This window comes from Lytechinus pictus, chromosome 15 (genome assembly GCF_037042905.1).
Source record: "Lytechinus pictus isolate F3 Inbred chromosome 15, Lp3.0, whole genome shotgun sequence".
NCBI lineage: Eukaryota > Metazoa > Echinodermata > Echinoidea > Temnopleuroida > Toxopneustidae > Lytechinus > Lytechinus pictus.
This window is the reverse complement of record NC_087259.1, coordinates 29,613,582-29,635,494: the sequence shown is the minus strand read 5'-3', so window position 1 is coordinate 29,635,494 and position 21,913 is coordinate 29,613,582. Positions and strand designations below refer to the sequence as shown.

The 21,913-nt window shown below is 33.9% G+C and overlaps 1 protein-coding gene across 1 annotated transcript; it reads right to left on the bottom strand.

Annotated features, from left to right (window-relative positions):
• On the bottom strand, positions 1-11,238 carry LOC129277560 (probable inactive glycosyltransferase 25 family member 3). Its single transcript, XM_064109909.1, has 6 exons — positions 11,080-11,238; positions 9,968-10,157; positions 9,380-9,512; positions 8,368-8,495; positions 6,910-7,113; positions 1-5,077 (listed from the first exon to the last, which is right to left on the bottom strand). Exons 1-6 carry the CDS (start codon positions 11,225-11,227, stop codon positions 4,729-4,731), a joined length of 1,152 nt encoding a protein of 383 aa, XP_063965979.1. The 5' UTR covers positions 11,228-11,238; the 3' UTR covers positions 1-4,728.
• Positions 11,239-21,913: the final 10,675 nt, after the last annotated feature.

Below are 21,913 nucleotides of genomic sequence, written 5' to 3'. Positions count from 1 at the left end.
TTACTCAAAGTAGCACACATTTTAATAAGATATCTAAAAAATCTAAAAAGTTTTCGCATATTATGAAAACTGTTACACTGTGTCTGTCACATTGTAGTAATAAATCATACATCAAACATTAGTCCACATTTCTATTCAAAACGGTGAATGATGAATCAAATATTTACTGACAAAGTACATTGCAGCAAATAAAGAAATACATAACAAATAAAGATTAATAAATTATGATTGAAGGACTGATTAAAAATCCTTTTTCAGAAATGTTAATTCACAATTAAAATCATCAAAAAAGTAGCACCATAACAGCTTTCCCAAGTTGAAGGGAAGTTGCACAACATTTTTAAAGTTTCCACATTGAAATTCTACAATGATACAAGCAAATATGATATAATTTTTTGGGGGGACAAAGGTAGACTTCTGTCTTCTCCATAACTGGCCCACGCAAAAAGAACACTTTTTTTAAAGAATGTGAATAAAACCAGATATCAATACACAAAACTAATTCCTACATACACCTACATGTCAGTCTAGTATGGTTATGAAAAAATATGACACAAAAAAACAAAAGTTAGTAAAATAAACGATTGCTCTCCAAAGTGTCAGATCACTTAAAAGGTTTATCTGAATTGGGCGATGACTAAAGAAAGCATTCCTATTTTACAATCACAAATTGTATACTACATCACGCTATATCAACATCTACGCCACCTGACAAAGTTCTGATGAAGATAGCATGCATCTTCTGATACCATGCATGCAAGTGAAAGCTTACCAAAACAGGCAAAAATTTTTGTGTTTGTGACAAATCTTTACTTAGAGCCAGAAGATGTTTTAAAAGAGAGTGTTTTTCAGAGTAATCAATTAGCGGGTGACATTTCCCAATTGTATTGGGATGACATGAAACAGTAAATACAATGAAAATAGTGTGAATATTAGAAAGAATGATTGATATTCAATGGCAAGTATGGCAAATATATAGTGAAATATGTAACTTCTAAAAGTATTCCAACCTCATACATCCACCTCCATTTTTATTCAAAAACATTTTTTTATATATAATTGCGGCATGCCAGGATTGTTATACCTAACAGATTGGACTACCAGTGGCGAATGAAGTGGAGGGGGGGGGGGGGGGTGCGAACATCAGGCCTGCGCCCCCCCCCCCTTTTTTGAGAGCCTTACAGAGTATATGAGTGGAAAATGTTGGGCAGGCGAATGAAAGTGAGGAATTTTTTTTCTTCTTTGCTTGTCAAATGCTTTGTGACATAAATCACCTTAATTTGTGAGTGAAAATCTAAATTATATAAGAAAAGAAGGAAAATAAGTTTATTTGCTTTAAAATAAAATCTCCTGATGTTAAAATGGTAACAATTCAATACAGCCCTAAAGGAATAACAAAAAGGTCCCAAACGACAGTTTAAATGTGCATGGTGCACCTATAAAGAAAAGAAAAATATCAAGTATCTTATCCTCTAATTTGAGCTTAAAATATCACTAAATCTGACAAATATCTAGGATTCGCAGGCCTGATAAAAAAAGAAGATATTTCAATAGAGAACTTCACATTTATCTACAAAACATTTTATATAAAACAATATTATCTGTTACTTCACTTAGTAATAATACAACCTATAAAACATGTTCACCATCAACTATATAATAAGGCACACAAATATTTTACATTAAGATTGGAATAACAAAAGGCACATAAGAGGACACTCTCTCTGCCTATAATGGTTTATATTAACCAATTGACAACTGAATTCTGTAATTCCCATAGACTTTGTACAGGGACAACCTGTTCCAATCAGAAACAGATTAAAGAGGGGTCAAATAAAGATCATACATAATAAATTATTAATTTCAAAAGCCATTATTTGTGTGTCGGTGAGTTTAAAACCATTACAGGAAAAGTTACTCAAACATGATACTTTTTTTTAAAATCTTATATACTTCTTAATGCCCTTTGTAACTAACGATATCATTTTTTGAAACACTTTGGAATGAAATTAATCATTTTCTCTGCTTTATATTTATCCTTTCTACAGTTCACTTAATGTACTTTGAAAAAATACAGCGTATGTATTCTAAAACATAGCACTAAAAGATTATACAAAAGTCATTTTCAATATCGTGATTGTAGATCCCACTGATGAGTAAATCTTACATAATTCATTCTGGTGATGAAAACATATTCAATTGGAAATGTTTGCCCAAGTGAATAGCACTTTTAATTTTTTTTAATTAAAAAAATTGTAAAATTTAACTTCAGGAAAACTTTATAAAGCAACACAATAGGCAATGGTTAAATAAGCAGGAATATTACTTTTGTGTTTTGAATCTACCAATCACTATATATATAATGCACTATGACAGATTTAAAAAGTTTCCTATACTACAATTCTATGTTATAACAAAGTATTTACAGCTATTAATAAGCAATGTGTAAATGTACAGTCAAGTTCTGAATTCATATTTAAAGTTTATCTGTCTCCCTCTGTTGACAAAAGACATACAGTTCTACCATCAGCAGTACATGCATGGCATCTATATTGTATACACAAGTTAAAAATAAGCTGCACGCCAACTGGTCAAAGTGAGGGATGTAAATAATGGCATTTTTATATTGGGTTATGGCAGTGAATGGAAGCTAATGGAACTTAAAACTAGTGATTTTGCCCCTTTCTAAAATATAAAGAGAGATATTTATTGTATGCCACCAATATCCGTGCCAGATATTGGAAGTATTTTGTGTGCGTCATGAATTATGTCAATACATCAGTGACCAAGGTTGGGCATATAGTGTTGCGTTTCCTACATGCATTAACAAAACTGATCGATATTAGGTAAAGGAAACAGTTGTACATGTAGCTTGATTTAAACTACTGTTGCAAAGATTTGTCCACTACATCCAGGCAACTTAAATGCCTCACACTGAAACTATTCTAACTCAACATTGTCTACATTTATTATAAATGAGCAATATATTGAGAGATACACGCAGCATGAGTAAGTAAGTTTGCATATTTGTACAAGATGAGATGCATAGATAGATTAGCACACACAATGTTTGCTTTAAGATACAGTACTGCACAGTATGTACTGCTAAAGATGCACATGTATTACATTCATGGATGGTCATTCAGACATTGTATAACAGACTGTCATTCACAATGGAAAAAAAAAATGATTGAAATCATATTCAAACTATAGCACCAGTTATCCTCAGCCTTTTTTTTGTTTTGTTTTACATCTGTCTCCAAATCGAGGTCAAATTCATAGTCATTAATAATAAACAGAAAATGCCATTTTGAACAATGTCACTTCTTCACTTTCACTTATAGGAGCATCTTGAGCATCCTATATTATTATCTATATCATTTCTATATATGGGCCTTGCAACTATGCCTGGGGAATGAATAATAATCAACCAGTTTGAAAGTTCATGGAAAAAGTATTTGAACGATACTTCTATTTGGAACACTCATGCTATTAGCTCTTCAATATGAGAATTGGAAAGCCCGTTGCAGAGTCTGTCCAAGTCCCCAATATCCTCCAATAGAGCCTTAAATTTGAAGACTTCAACTTCAATATGTACAATAATACTTATTTCCTGTGATACATAGCTTCTTCATGATTTAAATATTATGAATATTATTGGACCAAGGGGGCCGTTTTATAAAGCTGTTCGTAAGTTAAGAGCGACTTTAAGAACGACTAGTGAATCTTTCTTACGCACTAAACCATCGCCAATGGTGTATACCGTTTACCAAAAGAAAGGATCACCAGTCGATCTTAAAGTCGCTCTTATCTTACGAACAGCTTTATGAAACACCCACAGGTATTTAAAGAGTGGAAAATGACATTCTGTTTCTCATAAGCAGAAGGCCAATTTGGATAATTCTAATATTTGAATATAATTCCCTACTTGAACCTAATACATATAATATCACTGATATGACAGAATTAAATACTTTTAGGTGGCACATGACAATACTAGATCATTTAAAAGGTGAAATACAAATAGTTAGGTGGGGAACTCCTTGATAAAACAATCTGCAAAACATTCCTATATGTAGCAACTGCAGGTCGGTTATGTCTTCAATACAAGTTTTCTATCAAAGATATCAAAGGGCACCAGGATGTAGCTGGGAATTTCAGTGGTGATGATGCAGGATGGTACTTGTAGTGATTTAAGATTTCTATTTATATCTATATTTTGTAGTTGTTCATAAACAAAAAAATCAATTGAAAAAATTGCATCCAGTTCATATTTCCAATATTTCATTTCCATAAAAATATTGCATATGTTTGAATATCAGTGCACTTACATGTACATTGTATATAAAAGTTCATGAGGTTTGATTTTAAAACATTAGTTCAGAATCAAATGCACAAAATTATTCATGTTTAATTGGCTATGGACTTTAATGTTTAAAAAACTTATCAATAAACTTCCATTATGGAATTGAGGGAAAATTTTGATTAATACTTGGAAAATTATATATCTATTATTTATATGTCAACAGAAGTAGAAAAAGGATGATGACAGGCCGAGGTGAAATGTTACTGAGTTCATTCAAAAGTTAAATGAAAACAAGAATGACTGTCTAAAGATACATACTGTATCCAATGCAGACATAACATGGTACATTACAAAACAGCTGATAAAAGACCACCTGTTGCTGAATATAAATACACTGACATAGAGGGTGCTGATTATTGGTGTCATAACTCATCACGACCTGAATGCTTTTGTCCATTGTCCATACCATTTTGGCCTGACCCCGGAGTAATCTGATTAAATTCATTAGGGGTATCTTTACGGCTTTCTGAATGCTTCACCCCCTCGCTTGGTGTCTGATCCTTCTGCAGCTTGCTTTCGGTGGTTGTTTCATTCTTCTGAGCCACACTCGGTTTACCGTTCCTACCCTTCTCAACCTCCTCCCATATGCTTGATGTCTCAGTGTCGCTGAAGTAGTTCTTCTCACCGGTGTAATGTGTGGGTGAGACCATGAGAGGATCAACTGAGAAGGCTTTCAGGTCACGAGGTTCATACTTTTCTAGCCAATCATCCCTGGAAATATCAATAAAAACAACAATCATTATTGCTGGGATGAAAACCCATGACCCACTATTTGAAAGGTAAGAGCCTGAACCACTAGACCATGATAATGTTCAACAGATCACAGGATGAATCAACTTCTATTCCAATATAGCACTAAAGCCTCTCTTAAATATTGATAAGCCTCCTAAAAAAAATGTCTTCCACTTCTCCACTTCATTACTACTAGCACGTTTGTCCTAAAAGTGTTTGTAATAGTGAGGATGATTTTAATTAAATTTGTTTTCATTGGGCATCTCATCAAAATTATCAAACTACACATAACAACAAATTTTTTTGATTTGATATAAAACCACTTCTCAGGTATGGAGTGGGCTGAAAATTTCAGGATATGGTCTTTGTATGTAATTTTCAGGTAACAAATTACTAAATTTGAAAGATGAATTACATAGTTGACAAATAGAACCAAAAGAATTTGCTAGATATCCAAAATTCTAAATTCAAACTTTCAATGAGAAACAGAAGCTATTAAAACGTTAATAACCATTACATTTAACATGTATGATTGAATGTTATATGATACTCAAGTAGACTTCACATTATTGACCATTTACTAAAGCTTTAAAATGGCTTCATATTCATATTCAGAAATTCAAGATGGGTGAAACAAGGTTTAGGTCATGTCCAAATAGCACATGACATTTCTTGTTGCTATATGACTCATCAAGTTGATGGGTCAATTGAAGGTAAATGTCTTCAAACGTCAGCAAGTTTATTATGATTTTATTGCTTTTTTGAGTACATGTATATTACTAAGGTATTGAAGCACAGGAAGGAGGAAAGGACAGGAGATAATCCCCATGACTCTGTCCTCCTCTAACTTGACACCAACCCACAAATGAAATGTACTGAAAAGAAGGTGAAGTGCTCCAGTAAAAGGCTTTGTTACAAATGTAAATTTCCACAATGACATTATGTTGGTATTCTCATAAAACAAGACAAATTAACAGAAAGACTTTGTTGAAGTTTGCACTAAATTCCATACAGAAATATGAGATTTGTAGTTTTATAAATTATGTATTGCATGATATACACATTTGAAATATTCTCATGGCTTTTTAAACAACTTGTCTGTCATGTCTGCACCTTATATGAACAAAAAAAACTAAGCTATTGCAAATATATTTTATAGAGCCATATATTGGAAAATAGCCTGATCAATTAAGGATTCAAATTATTCATTTTCTGGAAAAAATGACTGGTTTGTTTGACAAAATGTTCCTATACCTAGGAACTAAATAATTTTAATAAAATAAAAAATCAGACTGATGAATTAAATCATATCCATCTATCTATCTATCTATTATCTATTATCTATCTAATATCTATCTATCTATCTAATATCTATCTATCTATCTAATATATATCTATATATCTATCTATCTATCCATCCCTCAATCTATCCATCCATCCATCTATCTATCTATATATCTATCTATCTATCTAATATCTATCTATCTATCTATCTATCTATCTATCTATCTATCTATCTATCTATCTATCTATCTATCTATCTATCTATCTATCTATCTATATATCTATCTATCTATCTATCTATCTAATATCTATCTATCTAATATCTATCTATCTAATATCTATCTATCTAATATCTATCTATCTAATATCTATCTATCTATCTATCTAATATATATCTATCTATCTAATATCTATCGATCTATCTATCTATCTAAAATCTATCTATCTATCTATCTATCTATCTATCTAAAATCTATTGATCTATCTATCTATCTATCTATCTATCTATCTATCTAATCCTAACTTACTCTGGATGTCTATCAAACATGATAGGTAAGAATTCATCAACCGGAACCATCTTCCCGAGTGGCTCCTGAGCTAATAACTTCTTAGCGCCCTCTTGTGTTAGCATGTAGCTCAACGTCCAATAGGAGTAGCTCGGCTTCACAATCTGGCTTGACCCCTCCAAGAACTTCTCTCCCTTCATATTTAGGATCTTACGTCCAACATATCTGAAAAAAAGATTGACAAACATAATAAGTTCTTGAATTCAAATTAAATGAAGTAGGGAACCTAGGCCTATTTTCATGGATGAGCCTTTGAAAGGGATTGAAAGCTATGTGCTTTTTATTCTCGTTTGAGATAATCAAGTAGAATATTCATCTTTTATTACCAGTATACCAGTGAACTTGTGTTAAAAGAAACATGCACTGCATAAAAAGTGTTAAAAGAAACATGCACTGCATAAAAAGTGTAAAAAGAAACATGCACTGGATAAAAAGTGTAAAAAGAAACATTCACTGCATAAAAAGTGTAAAAAGAAACATGCACTGCATAAAAAGTGTAAAAAGAAACATGCACTGCATAAAAAGTGTTAAAAGAAACATGCACTGCATAAAAAGTGTTAAAAGAAACATGCACTGCATAAAAAGTGTAAAAAGAAACATGCACTGCATAAAAAGTGTTAAAAGAAACATTCACTGCATAAAAAGTGTAAAAAGAAACATGCACTGCATAAAAAGTGTTAAAAGAAACATACACTGCATAAAAAGTGTAAAAAGAAACATGCACTGCATAAAAAGTGTTAAAAGAAACATACACTGCATAAAAAGTGTAAAAAGAAACATGCACTGCATAAAAAGTGTAAAAAGAAACATGCACTGCATAAAAAGTGTAAAAAGAAACATACACTGCATAAAAAGTGTTAAAAGAAACATGCACTGCATAAAAAGTGTAAAAAGAAACATACACTGCATAAAAAGTGTAAAAAGAAACATGCACTGGATAAAAAGTGTAAAAAGAAACATACACTGCATAAAAAGTGTTAAAAGAAACATGCACTGCATAAAAAGTGTAAAAAGAAACATGCACTGGATAAAAAGTGTAAAAAGAAACATTCACTGCATAAAAAGTGTAAAAAGAAACATGCACTGCATAAAAAGTGTAAAAAGAAACATGCACTGCATAAAAAGTGTTAAAAGAAACATGCACTGCATAAAAAGTGTAAAAAGAAACATGCACTGCATAAAAAGTGTAAAAAGAAACATACACTGCATAAAAAGTGTTAAAAGAAACATGCACTGCATAAAAAGTGTAAAAAGAAACATGAACTGCATAAAAAGTGTTAAAAGAAACATGAACTGCATATAAAGTGTTAAAAGAAACATGCACTGCATAAAAAGTGTTAAAAGAAACATGCACTGCATAAAAAGTGTTAAAAGAAACATGCACTGCATAAAAAGTGTAAAAATTGTAGGCAAAGTTACATGAGATCCCACTCTAGTTTCCTTGCTGCAACTTCAGCCATGATATTTGCCATACGGGGTTTAAAACGAGCACCAAATCTTATATCATCTTCGAAAATCAGGATTCGTGAGAGGTTTCTCTCCACAACCTGTAAAATACAACAAAAAGATAATAACATGATTAATAATTAGTCATTATATTTCTAGAGTAAGTTATCTGTGTAATAGTATGATTAATTGCAGAACAATAACATTTTGATTAAAAATGGTGCATCTTAAGTCAGTATGTAAGGAGATAGAAATCTCATCACAATCTTTTATGAATGGACTCCTTTCCTTATATTCCACTGGGCCAAAGAATGATACATCAACATAATGTACAATTTGCTTTAAGGCTTCTTTTTTGGCTAAATCCAATAAAAAAGGACAATATATTAACTGCAATTTTCTTACCCAATAGGGCATTATGTACAATATCTCATAGGAGTATGGTAATCATATCACATTGATGGATATGACATAAACAAGTCAAAGAAAGGGTATAAGGAAATGGTCTAGTATCTTTTCAAATGTTTAATGGCTCGTAAAGCATTTGAACAAAACAAAAAACATGTGGCATACATACATCAAAGAACTATTAATTTTATACTATAAAGTAAAAAAGGGGCCTAAGCTTTCGATCCTAGCAGAATCTTCGTCGGAGATTCTGCTAGGATCGAAAGCTTAGGCCCCTTTTTGACTTTCTAATTTACTCCATTGGCTCTCTTTTATTAGATAAGCAGTTTTCAGCAGCTTCTTTTTGCCATTTTATACTATGATATCTCTTATGTTGTAATGGCTTGTGAAACATCAAACACTGCAAAAACCATATGGTGCATAGGGAAGCAACATGCAATATAATAAAGTTCAATGTATAATGGTCTTACATCTTTCCATATATTGTAATGGCTTGTGAAACATGAGAGAATATGAAAACCATATGGTGCATAGGGAACAAACACGTAAAGGACAATGTATAAGGTAATGGTCTTACATCTTTCCATATGTTGTAATGGCTTAGAAAGCAACCAATCTCTCCCTTGGTGAGTACTCTTCCCCAGTAAGGATCAGCGTAGCCTGGTAACATATCAATACCCATCTCTCTCAGCATATCAGGTGATAATAGCCTGAATCAAAATAATATTTCAAAACATAGGCCTACATAAAAACTTGGAGAAAAAAATCATGAAGCGAATATTACATATTAGTGAATGGAACGCGCTTCAAGGTAATCACATACTATTCTTAGCCTAGATGTACAGATATCAAGTACCAATAATTTGTTAACAGAACACATTAAAGAGTCGGGTGCCAATCAAGAGGGACATGATTTGTTCCTCCCACATTTTCAGGACTTTTGTTGCTTGTCAAATAGAAATCACAAGAAAATGCCCCCTGTGAACTCATGGAGATAATATTTATTTTTGCTTGTCAATCTTTTCGTTCACCCCCCACCCCCACCTTCCTGATACAACCTGGATCAACCCCTGATTACAAGGCTTCATACATGAAGACAGCTTCAGTTTATTCCTCTTTAAACATTTCAAGTCATAATTACAGTCACATAATATAATCTACTCACTTGCCATCTACAGCATTCCAAAGTTTGAAATCAATTCTTAGTAGTTTAAGAGCTGCTTGCATGCGAAGTCTTCTACTAGGTCTCCTCTCAAGATTGACAAGATAAATCTCATCAAAACCCATCTTATTTGCTGGTTTCTCCTCTGGTAATGTGATGTAAGGTGACGTCGCCATCGGAGTGTAATCTTCCACTACCAATGAGAAAAAAATACAGAGATAGTGAGGAATAGCTCTCAAATGACTGATGAATTGTAGCATCTTGTCCTTGATATCTAATGGAAACTCTCTTATCCAGATTCTTCACAGATGAAAACATAATCTTGTGCTCTGCGTTTTCTCAACATACCGGGACATCAAATATGCTTATTAGTAAAAATGATTTTGTGCTCTGGGTTTTCTCAACATACCGGTACATCAAATATGCTTATTAGTAAAAATGATTGTGAGGTCTGTGCTTTATATAATATTGCCTGACATTACTTTCAAATACATGTAATTTATTAAATATTGCTTGCAAAGTTCTTGAAATTGACAGTTTGTCTGTCAGAACATACAACTGATGCAGAAATATGATGTAATCAAGATCTATTCATGATAATAAATTACAGTGATAATGATACTGATGATTGTGAAGGTGACAATATGTTAAAGATGTGAAGATATTAAAATAATGATAAATATAATTATGAAGATGGTTAAGATGATAATAAAGATGGTAAATATGATGATGAAGATAATGATGACAATATTGATAATGATAATGATGATGAAAATAGCGATGGTGATGATGATAAGAAAGTAGATAGGCTATAGCGACTGTGATAATAATGATGATGATGATAATGACGACGACAACGATAATGATGATTATCATTATAATCATGATGATGATGATTATGACCCTTATGAAGAAAATGATGAAATTTGCATGAAATTATCTTGCAGTAATAACAGCCAAGTTATTTTCAGAAAAGCAAATATTTAAAAGAAACAATCAAAGGTAAATCGTACTACATTTAAACAATCATCCCACTTCCCTCAAATTAAGTGTTACTCCTTTGTGACAATATTATGCAAACAAGTCGTAGTCATTCATTCATGTAATAAACTTACACATAGTTTCTAGTTTAGTATGTAACATCTGTTCTACTTCTTCTTTCAATGGATGATGAGACTCAGGGGGATACAACATGGCTCCATAATGATCTTTGTTCAGTATGTGGAAGGGAATACCTGAAAGGATAAAATGGGAAAACGTCATGGAATTCAGTAAGACTAGACTTACTTTTATCTATAACTTGTCAGATTGAGGATATTCAAACAACATTTTATACAATCTACTTCAAGTATAAAACATTTAATGTATAATACCTTGTGTAATCCATGGATGTTAAAAATCTTATACATGAGTTTATAATAATAATGACGGTATATTTACCCAGGGTAGCCACTTCAGTTCCGAAAACTGTTCTCCCAGCGGGCCCTGCTATTATTATTACCTGGCTAAGCTAGGCTACCTTTTACAGGTGCACACAGCTTTTTGAGGAATTTCTTCATGCCCATTTACCTCAACTGGGTCGAGTGCAGCACACAGTGGATGAATTCCTTGAAGGAAATTATGCCATGCCTGGGATTTGAACCCACGACCATCTGTTTCAAAGTCCGGAGACTAATCCACTGGGCCACGACGCTCCACTAAGATTATGTTTTGTCAGCTAGATGCAATATTCACTGAGATCTCTCTTGATAAATATACAATTCCAAATGACTTCACTCAAATTATTAAAGAAAAGTTGTTAGTTTTATTTAGTCAAATCATGTAACTCTGAGATTTGATCTCAGCGTGGAGCTGACATTCAGTCACAAATCTTATGACATCAAAGTCAGTCATGTGAATAGGAACAGGGTAAGAAAATCTGACAATATCTACGATAAAAGTGATAGACTATTTTTTTACATGATCATCAGTCTTATATCCATGATCACATTCTTAAAAAAGTAAATTACAGACTCAGTGATAATTTACATTGTTCAATATTAAACTGTGCAGCATACTCTTGGAGTTTCTTTTTATTCTCTTTATAATTGTAGGCAAGTGATTTAAATCTGGTTTTCATTTCATACTTAAAGCCAGCTCTGGGCTGGGTTTAAATGTCCATGCATGTATAAACAGGGGGTGGAGGTCAAAGTATTGAGACCGAAAGTCAAGTTTACTTAACAGTAGGGGCGGGCATCACCAACAATGCCAGCAAGATGAAAAACAGACGGCAGCCTTGTTACATTGTCTGCTTAGCACTAACACATCATGTACACCCTACCATTTTACTGAAAATATTCAACATGAAGGAGTTGGTTCAAAACTTATAAGGTTTAGAATAGAATTTACGGACTTGTCTTCCCTTTCTTGTACAAGTAACCGATTACATCAACAAAATATAAGACTTAAAAAAACACACTTGAAGGAAGCTGCATGTATTTCCAGACTCGTAAAATAAAGAAATACAAATTATATCTAAATGAAATGAAATAAAGTGCGAACTTTGATACTGCAGAAAGTTACTGAATGTTCACGACTAATATCAAACAAAGCTCGCACAGTTGAAAGAAATTCATTTATAATTTTTACAGTGTACGAGTTTCACATGTTAAGGGCATACCCAAAATCTAAATTTAGAAAACTACTGGTAAGTTTTAAATCAGGAATTCCATATGCTACTTCTAAAATCTCTTTAATCTTGTTTTTCACAAAGCTATCACAGACAGGTCGAGGAGGGGTGTATGACCTAGATATGACAATTCTAACAAATTTTCTGTTTCATATTCCGGGGCAGAGCTCTGCCTTGAATAACAATCCCACAAAATGATTTCTGAAAAACAACCCAAAATGAGATACTGGATCCAGGCTCACACAATTTTAAGATCTATTCTGCACCAGCCCAAGTTTTAAATTTATCCTGCTATTTCTGATCCGCCAATATTTCAAGATTACTTGTAATGGAGATGCAATCAGTGAAAATTTTTGTTGACTTTCTCTGGAGATTGCAATTCCATGTAAACTTTATACCAATATGTGTAAAATAGCAAACTATTATGTGAATTTGAGAATCTCAGGATTGAACAAACTTGAGCTGATGTAACCCATTAATCTAGGCAGAGATTGCAACAATATAGCAATTATATATAATTTGAATTATCCGTCTGATACGGCAAGACTACACACTGGAAACTGTGCAAAGCACCCACCCTCTATACCCTATATCCTGTTGGAGGGTTTTCACAAAGATTTAAGTATGACTTAGAGTCCCACTTAAATGTCTAGTTACGTGCGGTATAAAAGGCATGACCGCATAGGTCAGATTATGCCAAGAGGACGCGCACTACTGCGTATTGATCAATAAGATCGCGCGTTACTTTCATATCATGTACGCTTTGGCATTTAAGTGCGACTCTAAGTCACACTTAAATGTTTGTGAAACACCCCCCTGATTTTTTAATCGACTAAAGATTCAGTGCAGATTACATATGAAAAACTGCCACCGGACTTGTTGATATGTAGGCGGTAACTGCTCTTCAGCCATTGATAGTCTCACTGAATCAGACATACTGTATCGCTACAGTTTGCATGACAGCAAAGACGATATCGCTGCATCCTCTGCCAAGCTTTGTGCTCTGTAATAGCTCTGATGAAGCATGAGCTACTGTACATTGCAAGATGATGTGGAACCAGAATGGGTTTGACCTATGACCTTTGCTGTCTGGTGATGACTCATGCACAGTTCCCATTAATCCTAGGAGCCAGGTTACATGAACTCTCAATGTCATCCTAAAAACACACCCTCTGAAATAACTAGAGCTGTTAACATATCAAATCCATGTTTTAAGAGCTGGTTCATGCACTTTATCTATTACGACACTCATGAGAAAAAGATAACATTATGGTTGACAATGAACATTTGATATGCTGTATGTATATGTAAGCATCAATGAAGGTTAATATAGTATTTACCTCCAGGGATCTAGCTCGGAAAGTGCATCATAACTGGTTAAATATAAGCAGAGTAAAAAAAAAAATCTACTAGGCATAAAACCCAAGCTTTCTCAATTAAGACAAAAATTAAATTACAAATTTTAAAATCAAATAAATAAGAAATACTTGTAGCTATTCCTGTGAACAGTACCTTCTGGAAAATGTAGAGCTACATGTACATGTATTTAGACCCACAGGCATACATGACATGTACACTGTATTTCTAAAATAATTTGAAGATTGGTACATCAAATTGATTTTTTTCTATTCTGTTCTAAAATAGTCTTAATATAACAACTTGACTCCACCAATTTCAACTCTAGTAGCCCCTCACATATTGAAGAAAAAAAATAAGTTACATTTTTTTAAAAAGATTGTAATGTTTCAAATATTGGTTTCAAATTCAAACTTTTTACAAACTAAACATACCTCCCGGGGGGGGGGGGGGGGGGGGGCCACTTACATTGACGAGTGGATACCATGCGCGACCAAAAAAACATGTAAAAAGGATGTCTTTTTCAAGATAGGGCACGTTACGTACGTAACGTGATAAGGGTGTCAAAAACACTAAAATAATGAAAAAAGGGTATCTATTTCGCTAGGAAAGCTACGTGTTTAGGGTCAAATTTGCGGGGATGATAAAACAAAATTAAAATGTCGTATAAAGGATGTCCTTTTTGCCCCAACACTACGTGTTTAGAGTCCCGATTTGCGCGAGGTGAGGAAGATGGGGTCGTACTATAAACCAAATGGTGTGTAAATTAGGTAAACTACGACCGACGGACCCGTGACACAACAATAAAATATCGCTGTACTTGTTTAGGGGTTCATTTCAGGGAATACTTGCCAAGAGTATAGTTTTGTTTCCAATACTTTTTAAGGGTAGGGTTTGAGACGCCAATACTTATACTTGTTAAGGGGTGCATTTTCAGAACATGGAAAATACGTGTTTAGGGTGCTTTTCGAGACCCCGTGGTCGCGCATGGTATCCACTCGTCAATGGAAGTGGCCCCCCCGGGACATACCTGCTTCTCATTGATAGTACAATATGAAACTTTGAGATAGACCTGTATTTGTAAACCATCTACATGTAAAGGGCCAAATGTAATATCATTTCCAAGTAAAAAAAAAAAAAAAAAACAGATTATTGATATAATATAATCTCAACAAATTCAATTTACTGAACTGGTTGACATGATCACAAAATTGTGTTAGGGATCTGAAAACTGGGCGTCAACAAAGTATCTGTTGGTTTCATTTTTTACCAGTACCAGTAATGCTGACTCAGACAATATATGTTATTCTTAAAAACAACAGTGAGCGACAATACTAAACACACATCATTGGATTTATTCATACTGAGTTAAACTCATCAATTAGCACTAGGTTCACATGAAAACAAATTGATGATAATACCAGGGATATCGTTTTGAACTCTACCAACCTCTAAATATGAGAAAATAAAACTTTTATAATAGATGCTGGAAAGGGTGGTAAAAAGAAAACACATTATCTACTTTGTTTTATGCCAGTCAGTCAAACTCTCAACACCTCAAATGTTTTTTTTATGCCATCATGTGGATGAAATATTAAAAATCTGAATTTTTCTTGAAAATGATCATGTACTTTGCCTATTATATTGTCATATTGGATTGGATGTTATTCAGAGTGCATCTGTTTGAGTTTGAAAAATAAAAATTGTTTAAACTAGTCTTTCATTACCCTGGTAACTTTGAAAAAGTTTTTAATGTTGAAATCAGAAAATATGGCCTAATTATTCAAATCATTATCAAACCTGTAATTTTTATTAAGAAAAATTAAGGCACCTAGATCATGCAACTTAATATCATTCAAGTAATTCCCAAATGTTCAATGAAGGGTTTGTTGTATATAAAAAAAAATCAAATTTTTTATTCTTTAACAATACAAGACAACGACTTTTGTTAAGTTGAGAATGGAGGTTTTATATTTTTTAGCAGCTACAAAACGGTTTTCTGTTCACAATTAAAATCAACTAGTTCCCATAGTTACACAAGAGGTCAAGGTATGTTCTGGGTCAAGAAGTAAAGGTCAGACACTGCAAATGTTCCAGAAAAGGCAGAACAAACTTGTCCCAGACAAAGTAAATCTCTGCTAAAATATGCAACGTTTGCATGAAAAACAAGCGCAGATTGGAACACATAAACCACACCTGTATTTCATAATTTTATGAATACTTGCAAGCCTCGGATCATTCATATACATGTATGCTACATGGAGCCTCAATAGGCGGTTTCAAACCGCCTCGATCACAAGAATCCCCGTTAAATTACGAGAACAGTTTTATGCTAAAAAATACCCATTAATGATTCCTGCATTCACACCGCCCCGAAACATACACTTCGGGATAAATTCCTGAAGTTAGGAGCATGCGCAGTATGGTCTAATTAGCAGGCAAGGCGCGAGATTCAAAACCACTAGCCCAGCAGCCAGCCACGGCGCCCGCGCCCAACGACACGCTGGGCTAAAAGTTCCCGTAAATTGCTTTCACATTGCCAAAATACCTGCGACCTTGGAGAAATCCCCATGAAAGTTCTCGTAATTTCGCCAAGTACCTACTATTTAGCGGGTATTTTCTTTCGGGGAAATTACGCGTAGTTTGCTTTCACATTACCAAAACACCTAGTATTTTCTGATCGGGGTAAATTTCCTGATCGGAGAATACCTGGAACTGACCAACTTCGAGGCGGTCTGAAACCACCTAATGTAAGTTTGCAAAGTCCACAAATAATTTGAAGAAAATGTACAATGGGGATAACATTGCAAAGTGTTGTACAGTGCGTATCAAAAAAAAGTTTACACTTTGAAAAAGCGTTGGGAATTAAAAAAATATACAACATATGGGTAATTTTTTCACATATAATCTTAGGTTTGGGTCTCATCTATCCAATGAAAGTAAAAGTTTTGACAGAATATCACACTTGAGTGAGCACTGTCCATTTTTGTATAGCTCGCAGAAATCTGTTTGCGCAGAAATGCTCGTTTGTACGCTGTGTCAAGGGGAAAGGGCGAAATCAAACTTACCCTGCGAAATATTTCTCTTACATTTCCCTTGTACTTTTAAATAGTCAATTGAAATTAAACGGATACATTCAAGCATTTTCTAACAATTTTGCCACCCAAATTGAAATTTCAACACTTAGTAAACACAACCTTTACCCTTTTTGTGCCAGCTGGATCTGAGGACATAACTAAATCTGAACAAAAGTTTATATCAGACATCTCTAGCATTTTTCCCACTAAGTTTTTATCATTTAAAGTGGGTTTACATTTCATTTTTCATTTAATACTTGTTTCGCCACACTTTTCCCAAGCTTGACAATGATTAACAAAATGAAAATCAAGCCTAAGCCATTTTATGTAAATCACAGCTCGGTGTAAAGCAAATATCGTCACGATGGCCTCGGTGTGTGGGGCGCAATGCACTCCTCGAAGTGGTTTGGGCAAGGAAACAAGTTAAAAGGGTAAAAGATATCTTCAAATCAATTTTACTAGCTAAATTCCACGTGTTATTCATGATTAAGGTCTACTTTTATTCGCATAACTATTTCAAAGTTCTGCGCAAATCATTTTTCACTAACTTTTCAAAAGCAAGTGGTGCTCACTCAAGCGGAAATATTTTTCGACAGTTATATCGTCATTTGCTTAAATGGATCTGTACCAATGTTAAAATGTGGAAAAATCTTCAAGATATTACAAATGTATAATTTTACAGGATTTTTTCTAAGTGTAAACTTTTTTTTGATACGCACTGTATTGAAATGTACTATTTATTAGACTAAGGTTGACTTCTAAATTTTGATAAAAAATATTCTCAAAGGAGGAGGTTGATTAGTAAAATAAAAACGCAGTAGATTTCTTGAGCACAAAAAAGTGACATGAAAATTTTTAGTTAGAAATGACCCACAGGCCAACATTACATGTGTATGTAAAAACATAGGATGTTGATTTTAGTAATAGTTGCCATGAAATATGATGTGAGATCAATTGGAGATAGATAAAGTGTATTTGGCCAGGTAAAATACCCCACCTCAAATCAGCTGGGATGATTCTCTCAAAGGTCAAGCCAGCTATGCTCAGGTCAAATTCGATGTAAAAAAATACCACTCATTTCCTTCATAAGAATTTCTTCTTCTTATTTTTTCCACTACATCCATAAATTTTCCAACCATATTACAACCCAGATTTAATTTATGTAATTAATCCTATCACAATAAAACAAAAAATAGCTAAATTTATGATCAATTTCTTTGAAAAGTAGAAACCACAGTGTCCAAGTACCATCAGATTTTAAATGACCATAAATAAAGTCAAGCCTTTGACCTAAAAAAATACAAGTGGTAACAGACCGCAGGTCCCTATAGATGCTAATGAGCAAAAAGGCCAGATTCATCCACATCATCTCGTGGCTGAATCCTCCTGCTTGCAAAAATCTTGTGATTCGTGAGATTTTCTATCTCTAAGAATTTACCTGTTTTAACCTCGAGTAAAATGAAATATCATTGCACCATCAGATAGAGTAAATGTCACTCTTTCTTTAGTCATTTATTTTGTATACAATATTTTGATAAAGAAGTGAATTTCTGGCCTGAAAATGTGCCTCAAAACTGAATTTTCTTCCTCTGTTTTCTTTTGCAAATTGTGCAAAACTTTTTATTTTGAGCCTCAATAATATATATATCACCATTAAGCTGAACTTCTGTACTTTCTCACAATGCCACTCTTGATATGCGGCACCTTTTAATCGGGTCAAGATCACACTTTTCCCACCAAGGTACAAGACGAGATTTCTGAAATGTTGTACTTGCATGAAATCCAGAGTTCTGATTGGCTGGATAAGATTCACAGAACAACAGGCGCGGGTAATTTGAGGAGATTACCACATGGGAAGTGTGACCTTCCCATGAACCCAGGCACTGGAACTGTTGGAATTTGCCAGTGTGTGGTCTCTTTGACCAATCAGAGTGCAGTATTCTTGTTTTCAAGCTGCTTTATGTACTTGGCCAATGAAAAGTGTGATCTTGACCCGATTAAACCAATTCTTATTTTGAAACCTATATCATTTGAAAGCATATTCAGCTTTATCATGATCTAAAAATCATTTGGGCTCAAACAAAAATAAAGTGTAAAAATAGCAGCTTTTGTCAGGTGAAAATAATCATTTTGTAGCATATTTTAGATCAAAATTTTAACCTATATTACAAAATCTGTGAATAAATTCAAACATATAACATAAAAGAATGATTCTTCTTCTTTACAATGATACCAAAATCATGAAATTTGATGCACAATTAGAGTAGCAATGACCGAATGAAAAGAGGTGTTTTGGTTTGCATCAAGCTCATTAACCATGCAAAACTTCTCAAGTCATGAATATCACTTGGATGAAAGAAGCCACTTTCTTGGGACTTGCCGACTGACTGGTCTGCTAGTAAATGTACTTGCATATTTTAGATGTAAGCCTATTGGCTATAGAATTTCCTTCTGAAACTATACACTATAATAGGTCTACATTTGATCTAAATACTGCAATCACTTTCTTTTTTTACATTGGATTTTCATAAAATCATTCATTTAAAGTATAGACCTACTTGTCTGATTCTGTTGATGATATGATCTTGGCATTATTATATTGTCTTTGGTACAAGACAAAAATTGCTGCACTGTTTTTAGTGTTTTCAAGTGCACATTACCAAAACAAACAATTACAAAGAAAAGCAAAAACATGATCACCCTACAAGCAAAATAGGATGCACACCCAGGACAAGGATTTGCCTTAATTTAGGGCTCAAATAATATAATTTCAATTAATGCATCACTTTTTTAAGAGGAATAGTCTTTCTCTTTGTTTTCTCACCAACAGTAATTATTTGCTGATCACATAAAGCCTAGGCCAATTGGTAAACAAAACATAAGAATGACATTTTACATGGTGCAGTTTACAGCATTTCAAGAATACAAATTACCCAGAATCAATAGGTGGTTTCAAACCGCCTCGATCACAAGAATCCCCGTTAAATTAAGAGAACATTTTTAGGCTAAAAAATACCCATTAATTATTCCTGCATTCACACCGCCCCGAAACATACCCTTCGGGATAAATTCCTGAAGTTAGGAGCATGCGCAGTATGGTCTAATAAGCAGGCAAGGCGCGAGATTCAAAACCACTAGCCCAGCAGCCACCCACGGCGCCCGCGCCCAACGACACGCTGGGCTAAAAGTTCCCGTAAATTGCTTTCACATTGCCAAAATACCTGCGACCTTGGAAAAATCCCAGCGAAAGTTCTCGTAATTTCGCCAAGTACCTACTATTTAGCGGGTATTTTCTTTCGGGGAAATTACGCGTAGTTTGCTTTCACATTACCAAAATACCTGGTATTTTCTGATCGTGGTAGATTTCCCGATCAGAGAATACCTGGAACTGACGAACTTCGAGGCGGTCTGAAACCACCTATAATCACACTATAAATCCCTTCAATATAACTTCAATCAAATTATAGTAAAAAGTGGTAGTAAAATACGAGCTGTGATTGGCTAGATTGGTACCACATGACCTCCCCTCAAAAAGTTAAAAATTGTACATAATGATGTACAATATAACTTTAGATTTTTGGAGGGTAAAACCCATGTTAAATGAATGGGGAAAATATCGATTAATGGCAATGCGCATTTAGCCAGTAAGCCATGCATATCTGCATTTACTAAGCGCATGCAATGCGTTGAATCTTCATTTTCATAGTGACGTCGCCTTTATCTGACTTGTGTAACTTTACATTATGGAGGGTACATTTGGGATGGTATGTGTACATGTGCAACGGTACGAATGTTTGACATTCAGCCTCCCATTTGCTCGCGTACAACAAGCTAAGTAGGCTTGTACAATTTACTATAATAAATACTGAACTTTCTATCATACAATATTACTGGACTATAATGAACTCCAAGTATAAAATTATCCCTCGTGCAGGTCTAACCTGTACTCGGGATAATATTATATTTGTCGTACATATAATCCAGTATATTGTACAATAGATTGTACACTATTTATATAATAGGCAAAGCCAACAGGAAAATGTTTACTTTTATGGAGCAATTCTGCAATAAAATACACATAGCTTCTTTTAGTAGCAGTTATTTGGTGAAAAACATCAATCAATAACCAGCCAACCAACTGCACAGGAAACTTCTAGAGAATGGTGACAAATACAACTACAGTGCTTTCAGATCGACTTAAAACTGAGAATGTCTGGTATTCCCTCATCAGAAAATGTACCCCTGGGGCCTGTTTCATAAAAAAGTTACAATTATTGTTACTTTGCAATTATGGAAAATGGTATCAAATCCAATAATAATTGAAAATAATATATGTATCAAGGGTAGACACTTCAAATTTTATATTCCAAAAACTGTTCTTCCAGCGGGCTTTGAACACTGGCTTTATTTTGGGCTGTCTAGGCGCTCAATCCATTAGAGGAATTTTGCCCTAACTGGTAGGCCTTCCCATTTATTCACCTGGTTGGAGAGTGGCAAATGTAGAAAAACACCTTGCCAAAGGATGCAAGTGCTGCAGTGGGATTTGAACCCTGGACCTCATGGTACATAGTCCATAGACATATCCACAGGTCCACAACACCGCTACTGCTAACCATTTTGGGCATAAGAGCTTAAAGGAGAAGTTCACCCTGAAGAAAAGTTTGTTGTAAAAATAGAAGAAAATATAATAAAAATACTGGCATAGGTTTGAGGAAAATCCATTAAAGTCTATTAAAGGAAGTTACTAGAATTTTACATTTTTGATTTGTGACGTCATGAACGAGCAGCTGTCCTATATGTTATGGAATATAAAATGCATAAATTTCATTTTTTTATGGTTTGTGATGA

Excerpts from the sequence above, each read along its gene's own strand:
- LOC129277560 (XM_064109909.1), bottom strand. The coding sequence starts at position 11,227 with ATGACGTTTTCCCATTTTATCCTTTCAGGTATTCCCTTCCACATACTG. Across the intron at positions 8,496-9,379 it reads ATTACAACATATGGAAAGAT|GTTGTGGAGAGAAACCTCTC; the intron begins GTAAGACCATTA and ends TGTATTTTACAG. Across the intron at positions 5,078-6,909 it reads ATGTTTGATAGACATCCAGA|GGATGATTGGCTAGAAAAGT; the intron begins GTAAGTTAGGAT and ends TGATATTTCCAG.